This window comes from Temnothorax longispinosus, chromosome 2 (assembly GCF_030848805.1).
Source record: "Temnothorax longispinosus isolate EJ_2023e chromosome 2, Tlon_JGU_v1, whole genome shotgun sequence".
Lineage (NCBI taxonomy): Eukaryota > Metazoa > Arthropoda > Insecta > Hymenoptera > Formicidae > Temnothorax > Temnothorax longispinosus.
Window position 1 is genome coordinate 11,768,796 of NC_092359.1, and position 26,936 is coordinate 11,795,731.

Consider the following 26,936-nt stretch of genomic DNA (forward strand, 5'->3'; position numbering starts at 1 on the left):
AAGTCAGAATCCGTGGAAAGATGTAAAGAAGAGAGGGGATGAGAGTAGGCGGACGGCAGTTTGTGTAAGGGTGGAAGATAAGCCTCAATTATGCCGATTGACTCCTCCAAGTGATGTTAGGTAGGGGAATTTCGCTCCTCCTACTTGTCCCGTCACGTGATCTCAGACAACCTTCCTTCCTTCCTGCCTGTTTTCCTTCCTTTCGATCTAGACCTAGAGGGTAAGATCCTTCGGGAGTAGAGAAATGCGCGCCAAGGTATCTTGTCTGTTCGTACGATAATGAAGCAAGATATGCACGTCAAGACATTCGAATGTACGAGAAATTGCATTCGTTTCGATTAATCATAAAGATGCTAAAGATGCGAGGAGAATATTTAAATGAATATCATATCTACCATTCAACAATTGAACGAAATTCAATAGCAATAGACTATGTACTAAATAATTCAAAATTTAATACTAATTAAAAGATGCCGGCTATATAAAAATAATGTTTAATCAATTGGGCAGCTCAAGTAAAAACAAACTTTTTTTTATTCGCGGTCTTTCTATTTTTCTATAATTAATTTTCTTATAATTTGAAGTAAAAGATTCTTCCATTTGTCAATGAAAAATGTTACGAAATGCAGATAATGATAGAAAATAATAAATAATAGTCAACAATACAGTCGTGTATTTATAACTATAAATCGGGATGTAGAACTATGTAAAAGACCAAATAGAGAAAATAAATATCTCGCGCTACGATAAACATCCTAAGCAAAAAAAATTTAAGCTGTGAATGCCAATATACCTGTTAGCTCAAGGGGAAGCATTTTCGAACTGTTCGGACTATCTGTTGAGAGAGTAAGACGAAGTCACATCGAAAGTGAGAAAAAGATAGAAGTGGAAGAAAAAGGGGAAAAGAGAAATGCAGGTGCGGTCTATGGTCAACGCATTTTTCCATCTTCCTCCTTCTCGCGCGCATTCTACCTCCATTATTTCCTCTCTTTTCATCGCGGCCTCTCATCGTCAGGTCGTCCTTGTCTAGGTGGTTCTGTTCGTCTCTTCTCGTCCCTCGCACCGAATCTCGGGGTGGTGGCCGATGGTGGTGGTGGTCATGTCCGGATGGTGGTGGCTATGGTGGGGAGGGTAGTTGGTTCCTTCGTGCCTATACTACTCCCTATCTTTCCTTTCTCTCCCTATGGGAGGGCGAGGAGGGCCCCCGTAGCCGCGCACTGCGCACCGAGTTCATCATAGACAGAGCGATCTCCCTGACAGCTCCTCGTCGGTCTTGAACAGAGGCGGAATCATCCAGATTCTGTCTATCTCTCCGGCTCTACGGTAGCGCGGTGTCGGTGTCGGCGAACGTAGGAGAGAGAAAAGTACGGGGATAACGAAAAGTGCGTGACCTTCTCTGCGTTCCTCCGATCGGGCGACTCGTCACTCGATCGTCACACTCGTTTCTCAATTCATTGTGCACCCAGACGCTCGCGAAACTTCTTTACTATTTTCCCTCTGTCTCATCTGCGGCTTTTCGCACAAACGGCCCTCTCTTTGATCGTACCCTTCCCTCGTACGTGAATCTTTTCACCCCGCAAACGCGAGCCGATCAAACGCATTAACACCTCTACTCCTTGGAGTCTCTCACAAAACGGATTCTCTTCTTTTCTTCCCCTCCCATCTGACCCTCCACGTTTTCCTCTTCCGCAATCCTCAAAGCCTCGCCTCGGCTCTGTCGTCACCGTCGTCGCACTGTGCGTGACGATCGCGGGAAGTTTGCTATTTGACTGTTTGCACGAGCGAAGCGAGAGATAGGCGCGGTTACGAGGGAGAGAGGCAGAGGAAACCACGGTGGAAAAAGAAGAGGCGGTGATTGAAGAGAAAGAGGAAGAAGGACCTGTAGCCGGGAGACGGGGAAGGGGAGGGAGAGATGGTCCGCGTGTGGGAGGAGTAGGAGGATCCAGAGGGCAACTTTTCTTTTATTTGAGCTTGACACTTCGCCGCGAGCGCACATACACCGGAAGTATCGAGTAAGTCATCACAAGCCCTTCTCTCTCTCCTTCTGCTCAACACATCAAAAGATCGACTGATTTGCCTAGATCTCGTATTACCGACGAAAGAGAGCAAAGAAGAGGAGGAATTAACATATTCGGAGGGTGAAAGAACGACACGATGTTACCGGATCTTCGGATAGATTTTGCCGAGAAGGGTATCGTGATCTACGACTTCGGGGTGCAAATCGGATGAAGCGATTGTCCAAAGGCGAGCTATGTTTACGTACTCATTCAGCGCCGAAGAGAATGCCAAAGACAAGAATAAAGCCGGTGCAACGACGACTGTAGTGATAGTGACCTCACCGTATACCTCGACAAAACTTGGAGAACGCTAAGTTACGCTAAGATTTTTCGTTCTCGGAGGTATTTTTCACCTCGATAGTATTTTTCCTCCAAAGATAAGTGTATCAAACAAAATTCAACAAAGTCGCCTCAAAGATTTCACGTTGTTCTCGACGACAAACGCAACGGAGACTCTAATAGAAACATACGCGTAAGTGGTTCATCAAAGGATAGCGAAGCGTGATTACGTCGAGAAACGAACCTCGTCATTCAGCGAGCGAGCGAGCCGACGCAATAAGCTGCTACGAGAGCACAGAATCGAGACACGTATACGCTCGATGATTCGCCCGATCGCCGCGGAATATTATTGTCCCGGAGTAGTTTTCAAAACGCACCCTCGAAGCAGCAAAACTGGGAGCACTCGAATCGTACGGAACGTCAAAGGAGAAGCGCCGGTGCCCGGGGCGAGGAGGAGTTCTCGACGCGTGCCAGGCTGCTGATCACAGGCACCGCGGCGAAAAGAGTAGGAGAGGGACCGGAGAGTACAGGGAGAGAGAGAAAGAGAAAGACGAACGCGGAGAGAGCGAGGGAGAAAGAGCGAGGAAAGAGGAGAAAGAGAAAGGGAGATAAAGAACGGGAGCAGCCTCAGCATCATCTCGAACGAAAGGGTCCTTCCGTTCGGGTGCTAGGGGTGTGCAACCCTGGACGAAGGGTCGCACTCAATTCTTTTAAAGTGGGCAAACCGCGCAAAGAAGAGAAGACGTCCTCGGGGCGATGACAGGATGCCTCCGTCTCGTACAGGACGTGCATACGAGGGACCGCCGTCCAGGATCGCCACCAGGATCGGCCCCACCGTCGCTCTGCTGCTGATTCTCCTCGAGCATCGCCGGTGAGCATCTCTATGATCTAATAATTGAGGAAACCTCCTCAATTGATTCTAATGTCTTCAAAATGTTTGTAAAAACACGTATCAATGCTGGCGAAAACAAAATCATAGCATGATGTATAAGTATTTTTCGGTTTCATACCCTTTTTTTAGAAATTTACATTTCTATTTCAGTTCTTTTATTTGTTATTTTATTTTATATATTTGTTATTTTATATAAGTTATTTTATTTTATTTTATTTGTTATTTTATATAAGTTATATTTTTTACAAGTTGTCAATTAATGGTATAAAAAAAAATTTCGTGTGTTTTAATCATGTTCGTTCTAATTATAATTATAATTACCAGAGTAATGTATCATACATTTACTAAATCTATCGGCGTTATAAAAATCAATGTGATAAAAATCATCTTATCATGTCTAATATAGAGATAGAAAAAATAGTTTTTAGCAGATGTCTTCCATTTTTAAATAAAAAAATATCTTGCCGTAATATATCTTCGTGCGCCTTCGGATATAAAATTTGAAAAATAATTTATCTGATTTTATCTGTGTGATTAAAATACAGCATCGTGCACAGGACGTCTCTTGCACATATCAAATTTGCAAAATAACTATCGAAGTATGTGCCATTCTAAACGCCACTCTTAAATTATGCAACTACGTGTTCATTACATGTTCGTTGTTCGCTGTACCATAGCTAATCTGTTTTCGCCTAAGCATCTTATCCGCCTTTCGTGATTGACTAACAATTCACGTCTCTACAATCCTTGAAGTATCCTTCTCTCATTCTCCTCGTCTTCTTCCCCCTCACTTCACACTTCAGCGTTGCTGTGAAAACACTTCCGGAGAGCCCGTTCTCCCCCCCCCCCCGTACTTCGATCTACACGATACTCCGATGCGCTGCGATGCACCATAATGCAGACGTCAAAACGTCACTCTCGCACCGCTTTGTCCGTCCGCTGCGACGGAGCGCTACAAATCGCGAACTCGCTCACGAAATGCACGTTGTCCACCCCGCGATGGAAAGTACACGACAATGTCACAGGACAACCGAGAAGAAGCTGCAGCCGGGCAACGGGTTCGCCGTGTCTAATCTCGCCGAGAAAAATTTACGAGCGCGGTAGCACGACTGGCTTCTTCGCTCTCTTTTTTTCACGGTGCATCTTCTGCACTTCTGACGCATCTCCTCTCTCTCTCTCTCTCTCTCTCTCTCTCTCTCTCTCTCTCTCTCTCTCTCTCTCTCTCTCTCTCTCTCTCTTTTTCTTTCTGTCTCTGCGGAAAGAATCCGTCAGTAGGGTGTGCTTCTTCGACCCGGCGGTCGTATCGACGGTTCCATGGACGGAGCACAATGACGAAGTGCAAATAGACCGTTCCAACCAAGCTCCGCATCACGAAGAATGAATCCCGCTGCGATCTTTATTATATAGCTCTCCATAATACTAATCACGCCTTGTGTACTAGGATCATCCTGAACGAATCTTTTTTTTCGCGAAAAGCATACCGGTGAGGCGACGATTCTCCAAACAATGCAAACTCGCAAATTGAAAAATATATTGCTTTAATACGGCTTCGAAAGAGATATGTGCAAATGCACATACAAAATATTGAAGAAAATTGCTTAGTTTATTTATTAAGAAATTCTGCAACTCATCGTTGCAAGAATGGTAGGTAATCTCAAGTGTCAAACGGCAAGTGCACAAAGGTTTAGATAAAATTATCATCTGAGAAACGCTGCTTGTTTTTAAGAACTCCTCGGTGTGCATATTTTATATTAATAACATTATCATAATAATATTTTCTCTCATTAATTTATACAATACTCAAGATTCTCATCATGAAGTCGTTACGTTGATAAACAACAAGATTGCCGCTTGATAAACCTTATAAAGCTTTCAATCACAAACGCTATAATCATAAAATCCAGTATCGCTCGTATAAAAGTGCCAAGTAATTAATTTTATAATCGCGGAGTTTCGTGATACTACGTTCCCCGCGTTTGTTCGACGTCCCGTGTAGTATCGTATCCGATAATCGCCGGTGATTCGCCGCAGGTTCTCGAAAATATATACACACGAACGATACTTCGTCAACGGTGACGGCTTCAATAGGCCTCTTCTCTGAGAGACCCACATGCGGCTTCTTGTAAATAATTACGCCTAGCATCCGGGAACAGGACGTGAGGCTCGCTCGTGTGAGTAGATCCACGTGTATATCTACGTGCACTTATGCGAGCCGGACTTGCAGGACGGCATTGAATTACGGTTCTGATGATATAATAGTCAATAAACTGGTTCGCGCGCGTCATTAACGTCTTGACACGCGTGCATGCGGCTTTCCCTGATATACGCCGTGCATTTTTCACGTAACGCGAATAAATCATGACGAGAAAATACGTGATAACAGAATTTGATGTGCTATTTCAAATCTTATAGTACTAATAGAATTCATTGAAGATTCAGCTTTAAACTTTAAAATATTTTTCTATAATCTAATAAGATTTTTTTTTCAGTGACAAGAACTCGATAGGCACAATTCACGTTAATTAGATAATTAACATAACGTAAAACGTGAACGTACGTATTGACAGCTTCCAAGATTGAAAGTTTTATTTCAGATGAGACTGGAGCTAGTTGTTACATGGAGGTTGTTACAATATATTTCTATAGAATAAAAAATGATAACTGTATGAGAATTAAATATGATATTGTCTCGAAAATATCACATCAGTAATTCAGTAATCGTTTTTGAAATGCGTAACATATTTTATTTTTATTTTTCAAAATAAATAATCTTTACCATTTTTTATATTATATCTATGATACAATATTTCTAAAAAGGAAATATTCCCTCAATATTCCCCGGTTTCCTCGACACTAATTTAAATTTAAATAATGTAATTTACAAGATCAATTATGACCAAATATTAATTTTAGATAAGATATATGATTGAAAATTAAAGAAATCATTCTAAGAAAATATGCGACACTTTGAATAATATTATAATTCGCGATTATACATGTGTGTGTGTGTGTGTGTGTGTGTGTGTGTGTGCGTGCCACTCGCGGTTTCAAATGATATCATTTTTAAGGAATTCATATTATCGAAGAAAAGATAGCGGAATCCCAAATGTTTATTAATAAATGAACAAATCGTAACGCGAATGCCCTATGAGATCGCAAGTAATTGACAAACTAGATGAGAATACAGTTTTATCGTCAAGTTACAGACCCATAATTTACGCGCTAGATACCATCTGCAGAACGTAATTCGCGGCCTATCGCATTCCCGACAATGTACTTGCCGCGAAATCGATTTACTCTCATAAGATCGAGGGAAGAGCGAGGCACCACGATATCTACCGCAGGTATTCTCGCGGGTCGGATCGTGAAAAAAAGCGACTTCTCTTTTCCCACTGGGTATATCCCATTAGACGCGAAATTCCGTGCCGTGTTCCTCTCTCATCTCCGCGAGCAGGACGATAGGGGGAGGGGGAGGGATTAAATAAAACACGTGCATCTCCGCGTTGTCGCCATCTTGGATTCTTCTGCGACCCCTTAGATTATTGCAAAAATGCGAGACACGCGCTCGCGTATCTCGTCTCCGATTTGCCCATCGGATTCCCGTGAGATCGAGCACCCGAAGCGAAGCGAAACTATAACGGTCGCTGGTAAAAGCGCAATGTCGATCATTTGTGCAATAAACCAATCTTACTGATGCGTTGTAATTATTACTTTAGCCTTTAAATACAACTTTGAATGCACGTAACTCTTAATCGAGAGCTTGGTATTTCACATAAAATAAAGAATCTTTAATTTATTTAATCGATGCTGTGTGCGTATATAAATAAACGATTATCAATTTTTTTTTAACACTTTACAATTATAATCGACGATTTCGTAGAAAAGTATTCAATCTTTTACTGCAAGTAGAATTTTTTGTAGTTTTATTCGCTTGAAAAATATTATCTAAAATTTATTGTTTCATATCTATAAACGCAGGTGGAAGGAATTATCACAAGAGCCTCACTAACGAGCGACATCACTCATTTTTATCACTTATTTTTATCACACACACACGGTCAATATGAAAGTAATTTGCCTCCTATTTTTTTTCTTTCAAATCTGACGCAATAAAAAATTGTGTGTTTTACTGAATTGTTACTTGAAGTCTCTAGTTCCATTATCTTCTTCTTCTTCTTCTTAAGCTTATTGGCTCACATTCCCTTCTGGGATAGAATCGGCCATTATTCTACTCGGTATTATTAATTTATACAAAATTGGTCCAATAAATAAAAAACGGTTGGTTCTTGGAAACAAAGGCGGTTGATTGCATCAGCAATCAATCTTCAAAAGGTTTTTTCAGGATAAACACGTTCACGGTCTCGACGAGACTCTAATTGCATTATGTTGAGTGACGTTGTGATCAGTTACATGACTGTGTTACACGAGCAGTTCAAACTGGTGTGTATTTTAGATATGCGTACCAAACAAGAGCAGTGATTAAATTTCTTATCTCTCCGTAAAAGAAATAAGTTCCAATGGCTATGTTCAGCGGAGAAATCAGCTCAATGAGCGTACAAGATTCTTTATTACGATTGGTTTTTACTCGTGGATCCAGGAAAGAATTAAAGGCAAGGAATTTTAAAAGTTATTTTAAAAAATCACTGATTGCACTGAGTTGTTTTTTCTGCTGAATGCAGCCATTGAAATCCGTTCGCGTCTCAGAAATGTTCATGATAACACCATTTCTAAAATGTGAATAGATTTCAATAGGACTCATTTCTTCCACAGCAAGAAATTCAATCACTGCTCTTGTCTGTTATGCATCGTATATTTGAAACACACACAGTTTGAACTGCTCGTGTGACACACTCACGTAACTGATCACAACTCAAATAGCGCAATCAGAGACTTCAAGTAACAAGTGAAACGCAAAATTTTCTATAACACCTGCAGATCGAAAGAAAAATATTAGGAGGCATTACTTTCGTACCGACCCTCGTATACGTATGTAAAAGCCGTATTCGAAAAGATGATCTTCTCGATAGATTAAAAATCTGTGCAATAACTATAAACTATTGTAATAATTGCACCGATTAGTAAACAAAGTTTTGCAGTTTCAAACGAAACGATTGCTTTGAGAAATTCGATGGAATAATTGCCTTACGTACTCGGCTCGTTTCTTATTCGCGAAGTGAGACGCATACTCGAGCGCCGGCAAAGCCGAGAGGTATAGCGAAAGGAATCCCTTGATACAATCCAACTTCCTCCGCAGGTACGCAGTGTCTTCCGTAATTTGTTGGAGGAGTTAAGATCATTAATCTGCTTTCGGTAGATCATCAATAGCGCGAAAGATAGCAGCGGTGCAACGGTGTACCGGTAATGGGAGCTCTCAATAACCTCCACGACCCTAAAATCCCGCGCCCCCTCCCCCTTCTCTACGTCCTTCTTTCCCACACTACATAGCGTCGCGCCTTTTTTACCTTTTCTTCTTATTACTGCCCATTCTCCCCTCGTCCTCTCCTTCCTCCATCCTCCGCCGAGTTCGCTGTCGCCGGCTTCTTCGTCTTACTCTTCTTTCTTCGTTCACACGGGTGCTATACACAGCTTTTACTTTAGAAGAAGCTCGTCCGCTAATTTGTACCCGCAGATAACCGAGCGACCCACGAAGAGCCTTGCACCCGCCCATGACATCCTGCAGGATCCTACGACTCCACCGAGAACCCCCTGCGAGGAAAAAATAAACCGCTCCGAGACGCTGCGAGCAGATTAATGATCGTGAGGAAGACTACGGCGATTTTTTTCGCGCTGTTGGGCCAATCTTGCGAGTCCCAATGATTGTTGATAGGAAACTTTGACCATATGTTCACGTTTTAATGACCTACGTTAATTGTTTCCAAGTTATTCTGCACTGATATCAGTTGTTCTATTATACGTGTTACGAAAAAATTTCAACACATTTGCCGCATTTAATTTTTATCATTTTAAATAATTCTAACAACAGATTATATTACATAATAAGGAAATGGACTAATTTTATAGTAAAGTAATAAGCTTTACTTCAGTATACTTACAAAATTGAAGATGCACATTTTACTGTCATTCTTTTTATAAGAATGATAATTTATCAAAAATTTTAAAATATATTTACGTTTCCAAAACTTAAAAATTTCGAAAAATCAACGATAATCTAAAAAAAATGCAACCCGAAATAACAGTAGGTTAATCCAATGGAATTTAATAAAACAAATTTATTTTATGATTTACTATTTGCTAACTGTAAATACGTCTGACAGGCAATAAAAAAAGCTGTAAAAAAAGTTTTAACGGTTTGTTTAGCCTTTTGATAGAGCACGTGGTAACAGAAAACGACTCTCGCAGCGACAAACGGAGCAAACGAAACAACCCTTCTTTCTTTTTCTCTCAACGGACACCGACGCACGCTCTCGAATACACGCGACCCAGACTGTGTATGGAACACGCACGCATGTGCACGTTTGGCTTCTGCCGTTCCTTTTTTTCACCTCGAAATTAATTAACACCCGGTACGCCGTAATACGCGACCATTAGGCAGCAGCCGTCGCTTAAGATAGCGCTTTAAGAGCTCTTCTTCCAAGAGATGGATGCCGTTATCGCGACCGAACGGGGGATGGGAACAGGACAGAACGGAGGGTAAACCGGGGGGGGGAGTGGAAGGGAACCGAACGCGCGGACCTTTCTCCTCTGCCGTCTCTCCTTCGTACGGGGCGCGCGATGGCAGAAACAGACGACAAGATAGAAACGGTTTTTATCGGCTCTTTGAGAACGTTCGCACCTCTTGACCTCGGCCTCGTAAAACCGAAGGAAAGCGGACGCTCGCGTGCGGTGCACGCGTGCGCGAAAGTGCCCGCTGTGCAGCCGCGCGCGACCGTAAAACCGGTGCTCCAGACCGCCGCGATTAGTGTTGGGACCGTACAGATTCGAAGATGCAAGCCGGCCTCTCAATATTCAATGCTCTCGCACAAGCATTTCCATTAACATTCCGTGTGTGAAATTTAGAAATCGGCGCTTAAAACAAACATCGCGGTACTGCTGTCCATTTAAACGTTAATTAAATGGATAGTTTTGCTAAAAGCTATCGCTATTAAGTAATACACAAATAGGATATTAAAAAGAAATAATAAACAGTTAAAAAAACCGTGATAATTTTTTAAAATTCTTTGCAGGCGAAGATAAAATTCCGTAAGTAATCAAAAAAATCAAATCGAGTAGTTCGTTTCAGAAATGAGTCTATCTTCTATTCACGCTGATCATACAATAAAACATCGATTTATTTTCTAGTATCTCAATACCGATGATTATCCATAGTGCAATTGCTTGCACACCGTTATCAGCAAAGAAGTCAACGATAATCAGTTTCGCGAGTTTAACCAGGTGGCGAGCTTGACCGGCTGCTTCCCTGCTTCCGCAGGTCGTCACTAATTACACTCGACACATGCTAAACTAATATGTACGTTCGCAACTGAAAAGAGAAGTAACGGCGATGAAAAGATTGTGATGCGAGTTCTAATCTGACAGTAAATACTTATGTAGCTTATCAAGTATCACACACTTTCGTTTTGGTCAATTTCTACAAAGATATTATAATTTTCACCAAGATTTAACGATATTGAAACTCTACATTCAACTCCAACTTAATTAACGAATCATTAAAATTAAGATCGAAGATTTCGCAAAAATCTGTGACAAATTGGACCATAATTTATGATCCAACGTACAAAGCACTTTCTTCCGCGATATATTCCAAGAAAGACACGAAGCGGTTAATTGCGTTTTCACGCATGTTCGTATTCTTATAATTGATAGTCGGAAGAACGAAGTTGCCAGAGATTAAAAAAATATGATAACGTTTCTTTAATTGATAACTGATCCATGAACAGTCCATGTTCACGATTGAGAATTCGATAATTGAGAACAGGGGAAGATAAATAGGGTGAGAGTATCAAGAGAACGATGAAAAGAAATCATGATACCATGAGCACGAAGAATGCCTTTTAGTTTTAGTTGTATTTTTTCTTTATTTCAAGATTATTCAAATTAATCAAACTCATAATGGAAAAATTATATGCCTCACTATATACATATATATATATATATATATATATATATATATATATATATATATATTCAGAACTTGCGATTAAACTGAAATTAATTTCGCGCGTAATCCAAAATTAATTATGTTTTTAAATAGATAACTTTAAAATAACGTAGACACATTATGCACAATTTGCGATTTTTGCATTAAGCATAAAAGCGGAAAGAGATAGTATTTATTTCGTCATATGTTTTCCAGCTCATCTAATCTCGACTAAAAAGAAGAAACCTGCTCTAATTTTACGATCTAGTATCTTAACGATAATTGCTTATGGCAATCGAAGAAATGAGTCACGCGTCAATTATTATCATTTTGCTACCTTTTTCCAGCGCAACTTGCTTAATGAGCAATTCCGTGGACAATTGGGTAAGTGGCAGCACTGTCATCTGCAACGGCATTCCAGGATTGACGAAAGAGCAACGCGAGCTTTGCCACAGAAATCCCGATGTTACCGTAGCCGCGATGAAGGGACTGCAACTGGCCATATCCGAGTGTCAACATCAGTTTACGTGGCACAGGTGGAACTGCTCGTCTCTCACACCCAGCAGCAGAACTCAACAGAGCAGCGTCCTTCTTCAACGAGGTACTAATTGTAAGAATACTTAACGAGCGAGATTATCTGATCAGATCTGAATCTCGTGATTAATAATCTACCTGCTCGCTAATGGCGTATTAATGTTTCCTGGATCATTAAATTCGTCTCGGTTCGCGCTATAAATACAAATGAACGAAATATAAGACTCCATTAAAAAACTAAAATGGCTGTTAAAATTATGTGAAAAATAGTGCGCAGCTGAAAGTTTTTATCCCGCGAATACTGTAGTTTCCTCGAAACAATGTATAATTTCAAAGACAATGTATAATTTCTTAGATAATTTTTAGAGTATATAAAAAAAGTTAAACCATTCTGTACCTGTAATAAATAATTATTACAAACAAATGTAAATTTGTCTTGCTTATTAATGGAGAGACAAAGAATAAACTATTAAAAATTCAACCATCAACGACACTTGTTATAATAAAACATTTTGTTATTTTTAAAATATGAAATATAGATATTATTATCATCTGTTGAAAACATAACAGCTATAAAAAGTATAACCTTTATACGCGTAGGTATATTCGAGACGTACACTATGTAAATCGTACAGAACACGCTAAATAACCGAATATAAACCTGTAAATTCCACGGTAGTATTTCGCATCTACCAACAAAAGTTTTGGGCAATTTCTCATCGTGTAATCGCTGCATACGGGTTCCTCGGACAAAGTGGAATCTTTTACGACGTCGTTGACGGGACGGCGTAAGCGAGGCGAGGCAAGACGGCGACGTTTCCTTAAATCAAAGCGCACGGTGCGTAACCTACCCGCGGCAGAAGACCCCAAAAACCTGTCCCAATTCCATAAGAAGAACCCTGCCCCCACGGTCGGCCTATTCCGGTGTGACATATAAATTCGTCGTGGCGCGTACGTGCGCCGCAAGAGGAAACATATATCGTGTCGGACGAATGCGCGAGAGCGCGACATCGGGCGCACCTGACCTGAAAGCTTAAGCTCGTCCGCGGACCCGGGGGCCCCCGCTTCTCCCATCTCCGGCCCCTCGTTATCTACCTCCGTGGATCGGTGTACGCCTTTTCTTGCTCGCGAGACAGGAGAAGGTGTCGATTCCACGACTTTTTCGGGAGTTATGTAAAGCGGCCCGTCCGACCAATCGTAGAATTCTAACAAGATCTTCGAAGCTTACTCTTTATTACGAATGTAATTCCCTTTTTCGCGGTTCGCGCAATAGCTCAGCAAATCGTCTTTGTTCCCATCACGTTAATTCTGTACGGTTTTGTCGCAACGTGTTTAATACGTAACACGTTTTACGTCGTGGAAGACACACGTTGTTTTTCATTAAATTCTACAAAGCTGCGTCAGTCGCACAAATGTGTTCACACACAACAAAAACTTCCTCGTCTTACTGTGAGGCCAAGCGTGGGTAAGAGATTCGCGATTCGCCGGATTATCCGTAACATTGGCAACAACCGTTCTACCATTATTAGATTTTGGTTCTCCAGTCAGAAGGCAATAGCTTCCGAGAAGACTTGGTACCTTATCCAGGCGCGACTAACAACCACTGTCCCTTTTTAAGATATCGATGGCCAGGTGGAGAGATGGTCTGCGATCATTTGAGAAATCCACCGTGTCAAATTTGGGCCTCGGGTCCGGGCATCTCGAGAAGAGCCGTTCATAGCTCAAGTCACTCAGACACGGTTCTTTTGCTCTCTCTCTCGTTGCTCTCAACGCTACCCTGGCTTCCCCCCTATCCCGGCTTCTCTCACCTATCGTCACGATTTCGTCGGACTTCAGCAAAACGACTTAATGTATTATGAAAAGTACACGGAACCGATCTTTGACCGCTCCGGCCCACACAAGAAGACCGGACCGGCTGTCGCGTTGCCCATACCGACACGATGCTCCACAACGACTGGATTTATAGATATAAATATGAAAACGTCAAAATGAAGGTTCTTTCAATATTTTTAAGACCACCAATTTTAGATTACTCTTTTTGAACAATAAATTATAATGTCGAGGAATTTCATACAAATAAGTACGTGATCAATGTGGAACTCATTAAATTTTCGTTATAAAAAACAAAGATAAAGATCAATCTAGATATTACCTATAAACCAACCGACTCTGTGTGTGTGTGTGTGTGTGTGTGTGTGTGTGTGTGTGTGTGTGTGTGTGTGTGTGTGTGTGTGTGTGTGTGTGATTCTATAGAAGAAGAATTCCTTCTATACTAATTAGAAAGTCACCGAGCATTCGCAGAAGTAATAAATACTTCTTACCCGAAACGAAGAAAAATGATTTCATTAATTACACAAACTCGTTGCATTTTGATTTATACTTTAGAGGTATAAAGAACACTAATATTCTTACACGAATCTGTCGAGCGTACTTCTATTAATGTTTATTTCTACGAACGTTGATTAGCTTTAATCTTGACTTAACTTACTTTTTATCTTTTCTTAGTTCTGAAAATTAGAAGAAGATAAAAACTATAAAAAGTAAGTTAAACCGAGATTAAAGTTAATTTACGTTGGTGGAAACATGAATCATCTAAATAGCGATGCAATTACATAAAGGCTTCGACAAGTGGAATTGTTAATAGCTTACAATTAATAATTATGCAATAATTTACAGAATAATAATTTTTGTATTAATTGTCTTGTCTTGGTGAAATATTAACGAATTACAGTAGCAAAGTAATAACGGCTTTCAATTAATTAATTATCTTATATTTTGTCAAGTGCACAACAATAACAAGCTTAATAAATAAAGACTAATGTTTCATATCAATATTTAATTGTAAAATATTTATTATATTTGTAGACATTTTACTTACGTTTAAAATCTAGATCGTATTTACATTGGCAATAGCCAAGTTAAAATTAGAGTGAAGATAAAACGGAAAGAAAAAGAGAGGTTCTTCGTTAATTGAACGAACTCGTTGAACCCTATTTAATTTGATATGTCTTCGAACGAGCTGTTCGCAAAGGACACGTGTGTCCTCGCGGGGACCTCCCCCAAGCACTATCTATTAAGTTATCTAAGTAGCGATTTGAACCTGACACGCGGGAGTAAGCGAGCAAAGTCTGCGTACCATTCGTCACTACGTGCCGCACCAAGGCTGCCGCGACGAGAAGGGAGCAGAAATCGCTGCGCGCGTTCCTCGAGATTCTTCCCTATCTTCCACTCCGGGTTCTCCACTGTCCGGTGAGAGGAGAGACGTACAACTACCCGCGGAGGATTTATTACGCGCTCCCTCCATCCCTCTCCGCTGTCGAGAAACAACGACGGTCTTGCGGCACGGTAGCTATCTGCATTATAAAACAGTTGCTGCCAATAGCCGTATATAGCGAAAGAGCTTCCAACTATCTCTCCCACTGTAAGACCACATAAAGGGCCCTCTCGTTCCGTCTCATTCCACCGCGACGAGCGACGTGCGCTTCTCGGCGTCGAGACTAGCATTCTGGGCGTCGCGGCGTCGGGTCGTGATCTATATACGCGCCGAAAACCAGTGGATCCATTCTGGTTCTCATCCCCAACGTTTCTATCGACTCGCGAAATCTCAAAGAAACGCTTTGATCCGTGACGACCTTCAGGATTCACGGAGAAGTCTCTTTAACATCGTCGGATGCGGTCAACGAATAGCGACGTAATCAGCTGCCAGCTGTCCGATTGCCTTCTACGACGTGCAATGATCAAATGGATCCATTTTGTTACGTGATCTAGTAACAGTTGTCATTGATATTTATAGCTTATAGGTTATTATAATGGAACAATTTATTTAATTACTATTTCTCACTTTTCTAATTTTCTAATTTTTCATGACTATTGTAAAATTGTTCAGATAAGTCCCGAATAGATTTTTCAACGCGATGAAGAAAGATAATGTAAGCATGAGAAAAAGAAAAAGAATTATTCTATCTTGTATTTCAAGCTCAAAGACAGGTATGCGTCGTATCATTTATAAGTTGACAACAGTTTCGAACGGCTGTCCGTCAATCGAGTCTGAACGATGTCTTGGAGATTCTGGGAGACCTTGAAGGCCCACAGAAAAACTGCATTTGACATTAATTATCACAGTGAACCAATAACTAACTCTTTGAAATACTGTTATCCAACTTTCATTTTGTATTCGTTCGTATTTTCTGTTTCTCTAAACACTATAAGAATACGCGCAATCTAATTTTTGTAGTATAATGTTTTATTTTGATCTCTCGAATTTACACCTGCTTATAACATAATATATATTTCAAAATATTTCACTAAAAGGTCGAAAAGTTAAAAATTATAAAAATTATGTCATAATTAAAAATTTGTTATTGAAAATTGAACTATTATTAAATTATTACTAAAAATTGAATTATTATTAAAAGTTAAACATCTCCAAGCTATCATGTTGTTGCTATTAAAGTTAAAAGATATCTCTCGCGACATTTCGCGATTTCCGCGTGGAATCGGGCGAGAAATCGCGATTTGTCCGCAGATCTCTCTCGCGAGAACGGAGTTTGGCATCGCATTGCTTCAGGCACCCCGTCGCGAGATCGTTTATACATGCGGACAGTGGATGCCCGCCGGCCGCCGCTGCTGATGGCCGCACTTTGTTTTGACGGATGGCTGAATAATCTACCTCTGAACTGCGCCTGATGGCTGTCTGTCTGTCGGCCCATCGTTTCGTTCTGTCCCGAACTCGCTACCGAAGTTCCTTCTACGGAAACTCGGCTTCCCCGGTGTCCCGCTGTTTCATGATCTCTGCCTTTTATCCCTCGAGAGGAGAGAAGAGGCCAAACGCGATATCGCAGCTCTGTGTGTATATTGTCCACGTCGTGTTCGTCGGTGTCATTGACGACGATCAGTAATTTGCTAACGGAGACAACTCAGATACGGGTATCTTCCCGATGCCTCGATGCATCCTATCTCAACTACTTACAAGTACCTAATAATCCCGATTTCTATTGTATCACCACGTTAGTTCTACCATTCGTATCGAAAGATCAACGCAACATATAATGTACGATAAACTAAATAAACCTATTGTACATTTGCGGTCGTAAAATTTAATCACAATAAAAACATATACCTCGACATTTCTAGAAAATATACCAAAAGAGACAAGAAGTTTAAAAATAGGACACCTTGTATATTAATTCAATGGATAAATCACAGAAGGATTGATTAGCTTTTTGACATCTTCGACAAAACAGGAAATGGAGTAAAAAGCAATGGCCGCCTATCGATCACATCCTGTTACAGGCTATAGAGAGACGGCGTTCGCCTACGCGATTTCGGCAGCTGGCGTGGCTCATAACGTGGCTCGTGCCTGCAGCATGGGTCGCTTGCTTCCCTGCAGCTGCGATCCTTCGAGCTACAGGGATAAAACGTCGACGAATACCGGAGACGTCCAATGGAAGTGGGGTGGTTGCTCTCACAACCTCGAATACGGCATGGAGTTCTCGAGACAGTTCCTAGACACGCGGGAGAAAGCTGGCGACATACAGTCTACGGTGAATCTTCACAACAATCAAGCCGGTCGTTTGGTAAGCACTGCTTTCGCAACTTTGACATTAAACTCTGGATATAAGCATATTCATATCAACGAGAAAATAGAGAGAAAGAAGAAATATTACGCGTCTCACAGTTTCTTTTTATAATCTAAATATTTTTATCTTACATTTCGATATTGCACATGTTAAAATATATTAGAGAGAAAAGCATGGCGTTAATAAAATATAGAGAGAAAAGCATGGCGTGAATAAAATATATTTTAATTTGAGGAACGTATGACGAATTAGTTTTACATAATCTTTAGCTTTGAAAAAATACGAAATTTAAAAATTTTAAATGTATTTACAACTCATATGTAGGACCTACTTGTGAATTTAAGATACACACTTATGTATATGCATCTTCTGTGATTAATGCAGCTTACATAATTAAATTAGAGGAAATTGCTAGTTATTCAACTATTCAGTTCTTTGATAGTTGCTTTAACTTTTCATTCATGTCTTTCGCTCTTGTAAAATTTCTTCTGGCGATATTCCACTTAATATACCATTCGTTAGTCGTTTTATAGATAAGCTACATGTGCGCAAACATTAAACGATCCTACTGACAGAGAAAGCTTGAGCTACATTTTAACATAAGTTATTACAACGAGATTATCGTCTTCTTATAGTAGTCTCTCCGTGTATCCCACGTGTATAAACGATGCGCCATCTTAAAGCAGGCGCGCGCAAGAAATGTACCGTTAAATCGGTCGGTGGAGAATCCCAGAGAGGAAGCGAATTCGCAATCGCGTGCCGCGTTCGTCCGCGAATAATGTAGCGCGCACGCCGTCCTGGTCGTGCGTGGGTCCGTGAGAGAGCTTCAAATTATCCTGCGCGCGATTCGCCTCTCTTCGTTCTTTCTTCATTGTTCTGTCTTTCCTCCGACTTTTACTTTTTAGCGATGCGCGGTCGTTTTCCTTCTCTCCCATCGCTGCGATAAAAGAGCGAAAAAGAAGCCAGAGAGAAAGATGAACGGAGAGAGGCGGATTGTAAAAGCTAGAGAAAGAGAGAGAGAGAGAGAGAGAGAGAGAGGGAGGAAAAGGAGGTGAGAGGCCGATTCTTCTCCTCTCCTTCATGAACCTCTCCACGCTCGCTCTCTCGCCTCGACGTTATTAAGACGAAGCCCCGGGCTGGACCACCCAGCCGTAGACTCATTAACTGTTTTGTACGCGACACCTCTTTGTTTAAAAGAAACTGGGCCCTCCTCTTGCCCCCCTCTCCGCCTCTCTTACTCTCTTGACCGCTCAGCGCACCCCGCTTGTCCGAACAACTCGTACCTGTTTGTATAGCGTGTTAGAACCGGCGTTTTTCAGCCGACGTCACAACGGCGGCATCGCGGATATCGCAATCGCGAGGGAAGGATACGATTCCGCCCACCTTGTCCGCTAGACCGAAGGTCCCCGCACGAAAAAGAGATCCCGACCGTGGCAGGCGCAAATGAAAAAGTCGATCGACCGTTTTGTACAAAGTCAACCGACGTGAAAGCGAACTTTTTAGCGCAACTTTTGTCGCTCAGAACAATCGATATACAAAGTGTTCTTCAAGTCGAGTGCTGTTGACCGCGGTTTCTTTTCGTAGATTCTTAAACCAATTTGGAATTGATTTAGATTTTATTCAACAAACATGTGGAGTTTCTGAATAATTGAAAAATCTCGAAAAAACCTAAACAGTAGTATCTTCACCTCGAAAAAAAAAAACAAAGTAGTAGTATTATACCTCGAAAAAACCTAAGTAACAAGTGGTGGACGTAATCTTTGTATCTCCAAAAATCTCGAAAAAACCTAAGCAGTATTATTTTTATTTCCAAAAAATTATTACTCAAGTGATACACATCACAAAATTACGTTACCTTATCAAAAAATGAGTCGCGCTTCAAGTGATCTATTATTACAATTACAAAAAAGAAATGATATCTCTTTTTAAATTACAGCGCCAATTACAGAGAACATATATTTTTTGAGATACAAAGATTACGTCTACCACTTGTTACTTAGGTTTTTTCGAAGTATAATATTACTACTGCTTTTCTTCGATTAGAATAAAAAATTGAATCATGAAGAATTACACAGGTAACAGTACAAAATACAAATATTTTATTAAAATATTTAAACCCAACAAGGGAATACAAGGTATTTAAATACAAAGTTTATATATGTATTTTAAAAGATTTAATCGCATCGCAAAGAATTACAGAGGTAACAGTACAAAAAATAAAAATATTTTATTAAAATACATAAATTTTTCTTGTCAAAAAACTTGGCGCTGCTAGACCTCAAAATTAGGTCAGCCTGGTGTGTATGTGCGAGCGAGTGGGTGTGGGCGATGTGTGTGTGTAATTTGTAAAAGGTCTCTCTCTCTCTCTCTCTCTCTCTCTCTCTCTCTCTCTTTCTCTCTCTCTCTCTAGCAGCGCCAAGTTTTTTGACAAGAAAAATTTATGTATTTTAATAAAATATTTTTATTTTTTGTACTGTTACCTCTGTAATTCTTTGCGATGCGATTAAATCTTTTAAAATACATATATAAACTTTGTATTTAAATACCTTGTATTCCCTTGTTGGGTTTAAATATTTTAATAAAATATTTGTATTTTGTACTGTTACCTGTGTAATTCTTCATGATTCAATTTTTTATTCTAATCGAAGAAAAGCAGTAGTAATATTATACTTCGAAAAAACCTAAGTAACAAGTGGTAGACGTAATCTTTGTATCTCAAAAAATATATGTTCTCTGTAATTGGCGCTGTAATTTAAAGAGATATCATTTCTTTTTTGTAATTGTAATAATAGATCACTTGAAGCGCGACTCATTTTTTGATAAGGTAACGTAATTTTGTGATGTGTATCACTTGAGTAATAATTTTTTGGAAATAAAAATAATACTGCTTAGGTTTTTTCGAGATTTTTGGAGATACAAAGATTACGTCCACCACTTGTTACTTAGGTTTTTTCGAGGTATAATACTACTACTTTGTTTTTTTTTTTCGAGGTGAAGATACTACTGTTTAGGTTTTTTCGAGATTTTTCAAGATACAAAGATTTCGTCTACCACTTGTTACTTAGATTTTTTAAGGTATAATACTACCACTGTTTTTTTTCGAGGTAACAACATATACACTACTATGCGTGTACTTGGCGCCTTTCTTTACCTTTTTTTAAAAAAGGTAATTTTGTACAAATATCACGCCTTTTTGTAGTATTACGCATTGTATAAACAAAATATGTACAGGGTGTTATTTCGAGGTATAATACTACCACTTTGTTTTTTTTCGAGGTAACAACATAATACATATATACTACTATGCGTGTACTTGGCGCATTTTTTTACCTTTTTTTGAAAAAGGTAATTTTGTACGGATATCACGCCTTTTTGTAGTGTCATATAAGACGTCGGCGTTAGAAGTAGATAGAAAAAGAAGTATCTTAATAAAAAATTTTCACATTTGGACTTTGCGTCGCAATATCTCCGCTCGTAAGCTATCGATCAAGCCTACTTAGAACTTGATCCGTTCACTCGTTATTGAGATCTCAACATCTCGGGTACTCGCAACCCGTCGCGTCGCGTAAAGAGTCACGGTCGGTCTCGCTCCGCGTGTACTTGGCGCGAGAAACTACCGTGTCTCTTGATTCTGCCGCTAGGGAATTTTTAAGTCGATTCTTATGAATCAAGCTTGAATTCGATGTCTAGGTGTCCCAGGTTGCCGATGACGAGGTTCACATAGTGCGCTTCATAGTTTTCGGTATTCAGGTGTATTAATACCTTGAATTCGATGTCCACGTGTTCCAGGTTGCTGATGTCGGGTTCCAGATAGTGCGCTCTATAGTTTTCGGTGTCCAGGTATAACAATACGTTGAATTCGATGTCTAGGTGTCCCACGTTTCCGATGACGAGGTCCACATAGTGCGCTCCGTAGTTTTCGGTGTCTACGTGTATTAATACCTCGAATTCGATATCTACGTGTCCTACATTCAGATTTAAAGTTATTAATACACCTAGACACCAAAAACTACAAAGCGCACTATGTGGACCTCGTCATCGGCAACCTGAAACACGTAGACATCAAATTCGAGGTATTATTACATCTAGACACCGAAAACTACGGAGCGCGCTATCTGGACCTCGTCATCAGCAACCTGAGACACCTAGACATCAATTTCAAAATATTAATACACGTAGACACCGACAACTACGGAGCGCACTATGTGGATCTCGTCATCGGCAACCTGGGACACCTAGACATCGAATTCAAGGTATTAATACACGTAGACACCGAAAACTACGGAGCTCACTATCTAGACATTGTCATCGGCAACCTGGGACACCTAGACATTGCATTCAACGTATTATTACACCTGGACACCAAAAACTACGAAGCGCACTATGTGGACTTCGTCATCGCCAACCTGGGACACCTAGACATCGAATTCAACGTACGATTACACCTGGACACCGAAAACTATGAAGCGCACTATCTGGATCCCGTCATCAGCAACCTGGGACACGTGGACATCAAATTCAAGGTATTAATACACGTAACACCAAAAACTACGGAGCGCACTATGTGGACCTCGTCATCGGCAACCTGGGACACCTAGACATCGAATTCAACGTACGATTACACCTGGACACCGAAAACTATGAAGCGCACTATCTGGATCCCGTCATCGGCAACCTGGGACACGTGGACATCGAATTCAAGGTATTAATACACGTAGACACCGAAAACTACGAAGCGCACTATGTGGACCTTGTCATCGGCAACCTGGGACACCTAGACATCGAATTCAACGTACGATTACACCTGGACACCGAAAACTATAAAGCGCACTATCTGGATCTTGTCATCGGCAACCTGGGACACGTGGACATCGAATTCAAGGTATTAATACACGTAGACACCGAAAACTACGGAGCGCGCTATCTGGACCTCGTCATCAGCAACCTGAGACACCTAGACATCAATTTTAAAATATTAATACACGTAGACACCGACAACTACGGAGCGCACTATGTGGACCTTGTCATCGGCAACCTGGGACACCTAGACATCGAATTCAACGTACGATTACACCTGGACACCGAAAACTATAAAGCGCACTATCTGGATCTTGTCATCGGCAACCTGGGACACGTGGACATCGAATTCAAGGTATTAATACATGTAGACACCGAAAACTACGGAGCGCACTATGTGGACCTCGTCATCGGCAACCTGGGACACGTAGACATCGAATTCAACGTATTATTACACCTGGACACCGAAAACTATGAAGCGCACTATCTGGATCTTGTCATCGGCAACCTGGGACATGTGGACATCGAATTCAAGGTATTAATACACGTAGACACCGAAAACTACGGAGCGCACTATGTGGACCTCGTCATCGGCAACCTGGGACACGTAGACATCGAATTCAACGTATTATTACACCTGGACACCGAAAACTATAAAGCGCACTATCTGGACCTCGTCATCGGCAACCTGGGATACCTAGACATCGAATTCAAGCTTGATTCATAAGAATCGACTTAAAAATTCCCTAGCGGCACTTTCTGCCAAGCGTAGAGAACCTCCTTTTTCGGCAGCGGTGGTAATACGATGTAAGGATACGAAATCTCTCCAGATAAACATGAAGGAATTGACTCAATATATATTATATAAGTATATACCTAATTTACCTAAAATACCTAAATAGAAATCTTACTCCTGACCGATAAGTCTATCGACCTAATTTCGAAATACGCGCGCGGTATCGAAACTGGCGATACCTGCGCCGCCAGCGTCGAAAAAGTGAAAGTAACGTTTCTGATTATGACGTCATCATACAAGAACGTCGGCGTTAGAAGAAGTATACGTATCTTAAAAATAAATTTTCACATTTGGACTTTGCGTCGCAATATCTCCGCTCGTAGGGCACGTAGCGGAATATTATGAGAGAAACCCCCCCCTAATTGGACCCCAAGCTATCGATCAAGCCTACTTAGAACTTGATCCGTTCACTCGTTATCGAGATCTCAACATCTCGGGTACTCGCAACCCGTCGCGTCGCGTAAAAGAGTCACGGTCGGTCTCGCTCCGCGTGTACTTGGCGCGAGACACTACCGTGTCTCTTGATAAGCGATCTATATAAAAAAATGTAGAAGTTTTGAGGGAAGTTCATTTGATGAGATATTAAAACCATTATTTTTTTTTCGTAAATTTAATAATGACAGTAAATAATAATCTTTTTGGAAAAATTTGAACTTATATATCTAAAAAGAAGTATTTTACATAATTAATATTTTATGTAACTAATGTTATTTTATTTGTGACGTGAAATAAAGCGAAAGACCGACTATCATATTCTTAATCCTGATTTTATTTTGTGTAACTAATCATTCCGACATAATTACAGGCGTTGGCGAACAACATGCAGATACGCTGCAAGTGCCACGGTATGTCCGGGTCGTGTGAAGTAAAAACCTGCTGGAAAATCGTCCCGGATTTCCGGGTAATCGGTAAAACCCTGAAGGATCGTTTCAGGAACGCCGTATTGGTGACGCAGAGCAATCTGGGCGAAGTGATACCGTCGAACAGGATTCGCGGATCGCGTCGGAAGCAAAAGCAAAAGAAGCATCGCGGGGGCGGCGGCCGCAAGCGAAAACTCCGGGATCTTCCCAAACAGCTCTACTACTACCAGAAATCGCCGAATTTTTGCGAGCGGGACCCAACGATCGATATCGCTGGCACCGCGGGTCGTAGATGCAACAAGACCAGCACCGGCGGCGACGGATGCGCTAGTCTGTGTTGCGGCAGAGGCTACAACGTGGTGCGACAGCGGCGAACGGAGCGGTGCAGATGCAAGTTTCACTGGTGCTGCTACGTACAATGTCAGAATTGCACGGTGGAGGAGTGGATCACGGTTTGCAAATGAGCTGAAACGTGAAATGAGGAAACGAAAAACAAAATATAAAAGTCTAAGACTGACGGAAAGCGAATTTTTTTTCTTCCCTTCCGCGATCGAGTTGACGAGAAAGATAAAGTGACACATCGTTGGTTCGATAAGAGAAGAAATTCGCTCCGGACATACGTCGAAGATGCGCGCACGACGAGGCTATTTGGTCACAAAAATCGATCAAGAGACACATAAGGAAGATTAATAATACGATTCTTATTGGAACCAGGATTATCAGGCACAAATTTCTCCTGGACTATTACGATATCGGAGTACTTATCTGCTAACCACGAATCTCTGCGAATCTCTGCGAATGTACTAGGAAAGTAGTAATCTTTGTTAGCAAAATTAAATCGATTTCTATGAAGACCAAGGAGTCTTTAAACGCGATGATAATTATTGTAATTATAATTGAACAATGCAATTTTTTACTTGTCAACATATTCGTCCTGTTTCAAAATAGTCTTTATGATAGAACAGTGTATTGATTGCACTTTTTCGAAAATTTATCTTAATTCTCATGGAGAAAGTACATTTTTATGCGGGATTTCTATGTTATCAAAAAGTCCAATCTTGGATTATGCGTAAGTAATTCTTGATGTAGCAAAAAGTTACGCGAAACACTGACTGACATAAATCGTGTTCTAGTAAACGTCGATTACGGAAATTATACTTCGACTTACCAATCAGCTACAAACGATTGGATTGAGTAACGAAGAAACATGAATCAATCGCAAAGGTCCAATCGCATTAGAAGAGATCTTGCGCAAGCAAAAACTATTCCGTAATGGCGTGAGTAATATAAAATGATCCATAGGCTAAGTAAACTTATAATTTATTTATAACAACGATCTATTTAATTAATATTTAATTTTATAACTTCTATGTTAACTGTAAAACCTCCAGCACAGTATTATTAGACGAAAGACGTGTCCTGTTTGACGGACACGATTGTACACAATTTAATAATGCGCGTACAATAAAGAGAGTTCCTTCAAACAATACCCTATATTGTATCCATTTTCAGGTGTCTCGTCGAATTATTATGGCAGTTAATCCGAGTAACATTTTTATTTTTAGTTACTTCTTTCTGATTGCCTCCGAATCAGCGAAATATCTTTTGTTTTAAGACTATTAGGTACAACTAAATGCGCATTAGAATCTTGAAAAGATCTATGCCAATTCCATCTTTAGACGGAATAAAGCGCACTTAACTTAAGCCGCGGAATTAACAATCAAGGCTAATCGTCTTACCACGTCATTCCTAATCATACTTCTGTCTGACAACACGTTCGCACTACTACTGCCATCAACACTGCACTTACTGCACGATGTCATCTAATTACTAGATGTAAATATCATACATATAAAGACATGCTATTAAAGTGATGGAAAAAAAACAAAGGAGTGTTAGCGTATGTTAAAAAACATACTATTTTATTGACTGACTCTACCAATAAATCTTAACCCTAGAAAGGTAATGTGGGGTAATACGTTGCCCCACGCGAAATTCAAATTACGCCCCTGACTTAGGAAGGTTAGTTTTCATACCGAGACCCTAACTATAATTCAGTTTAATCATCCGGCAGTCGATCTCCGTCATTCAGCGAGTGCGTTAGATCCGTGCAGCAGGTGAAAACCGAAAAAAAAAAATCGTTTGGGGTAACGTATTACCCCCTTTGGCCGTTTACGTTCGACTTTTATCACAGTAAAATGTATTTCAGATTTTTTGTGAAAATCGGTAACAAAAAATTATACACTTTATAGCACTCCCCGGATAATTCTACCCCTGTTTCATATATAATTGTTTAAGATTCAGTCAATTATTTCATTTTTGCTGTTCTTGCACAGCAACTGATTAAAACTTTGTAAAGTTTTTGTGGAGTTAATTTTACTGTTTCCATATACTTTTATAACTTTTGACTACCTTTCAAATAAATAATAATCGACAAAATCTGTTTTACTTTCCATTTCTTGCGATTTTTCCCATCCGACAGTTTTTCATCATTTCCTCTACTTCAGACGTTCAAAGAAATATGTTTTTTTTAAGAAACGAAAAAATCGCTTACATGCCCTTGAAGGTTGTCTATTCGTCTTTCAAAATCCGTTGGAATTTTTAAAATTGGTGAATTTTATGAAAAACTACAGCATTTTTTATAAAAATAGTCATTTTAGTCCAATTTTTGGTTCTTTTTCTTGTTTTTCGAAATTATTTTACTGTTTTTTTTTTTTACTACCGCAAATTGATGACTACTATCGTCTTCCCTATTAAAAAACAAACAAAATTATCCCTTTCTAAAAAAGGCATGGATAGTTTATTGTTGCCTCTTTTCCGCGATGCCGATTGGTTTTCTTGCTGCGCTTACTTCATTTGTAGCTGTCATTGTATATTTTGACAGTTGTGTATAATAGGGTTAATAGTGAAATGTTAAAGATAAATAGCGCGCGCGTAGCGCGCGTCTGTAGTGTCTAGTCTATTAAAAAGTTGTCTAACAACAAATAGTAACATTATACACGCGGTACAAGTTTGGGGTAATTTATTACCCCGCTTGGCCTTTC

At 40.3% G+C, this 26,936-nt stretch overlaps 2 protein-coding genes across 2 annotated transcripts in view; one reads left to right on the forward strand and one right to left on the reverse strand.

The window, feature by feature from the left end:
- LOC139809129 (protein Wnt-6) overlaps positions 1-26,936 on the reverse strand; it is a 132,858-nt gene that overhangs the window by 77,453 nt on the left and 28,469 nt on the right. The window lies entirely within an intron of this gene.
- Wnt10 (Wnt oncogene analog 10) lies at positions 1,300-26,322 on the forward strand. Its single transcript, XM_071770944.1, has 5 exons — positions 1,300-2,012; positions 2,082-3,207; positions 11,674-11,927; positions 17,153-17,436; positions 23,838-26,322. Exons 2-5 carry the CDS (start codon positions 3,101-3,103, stop codon positions 24,354-24,356), a joined length of 1,164 nt encoding a protein of 387 aa, XP_071627045.1. The 5' UTR covers positions 1,300-2,012; positions 2,082-3,100; the 3' UTR covers positions 24,357-26,322.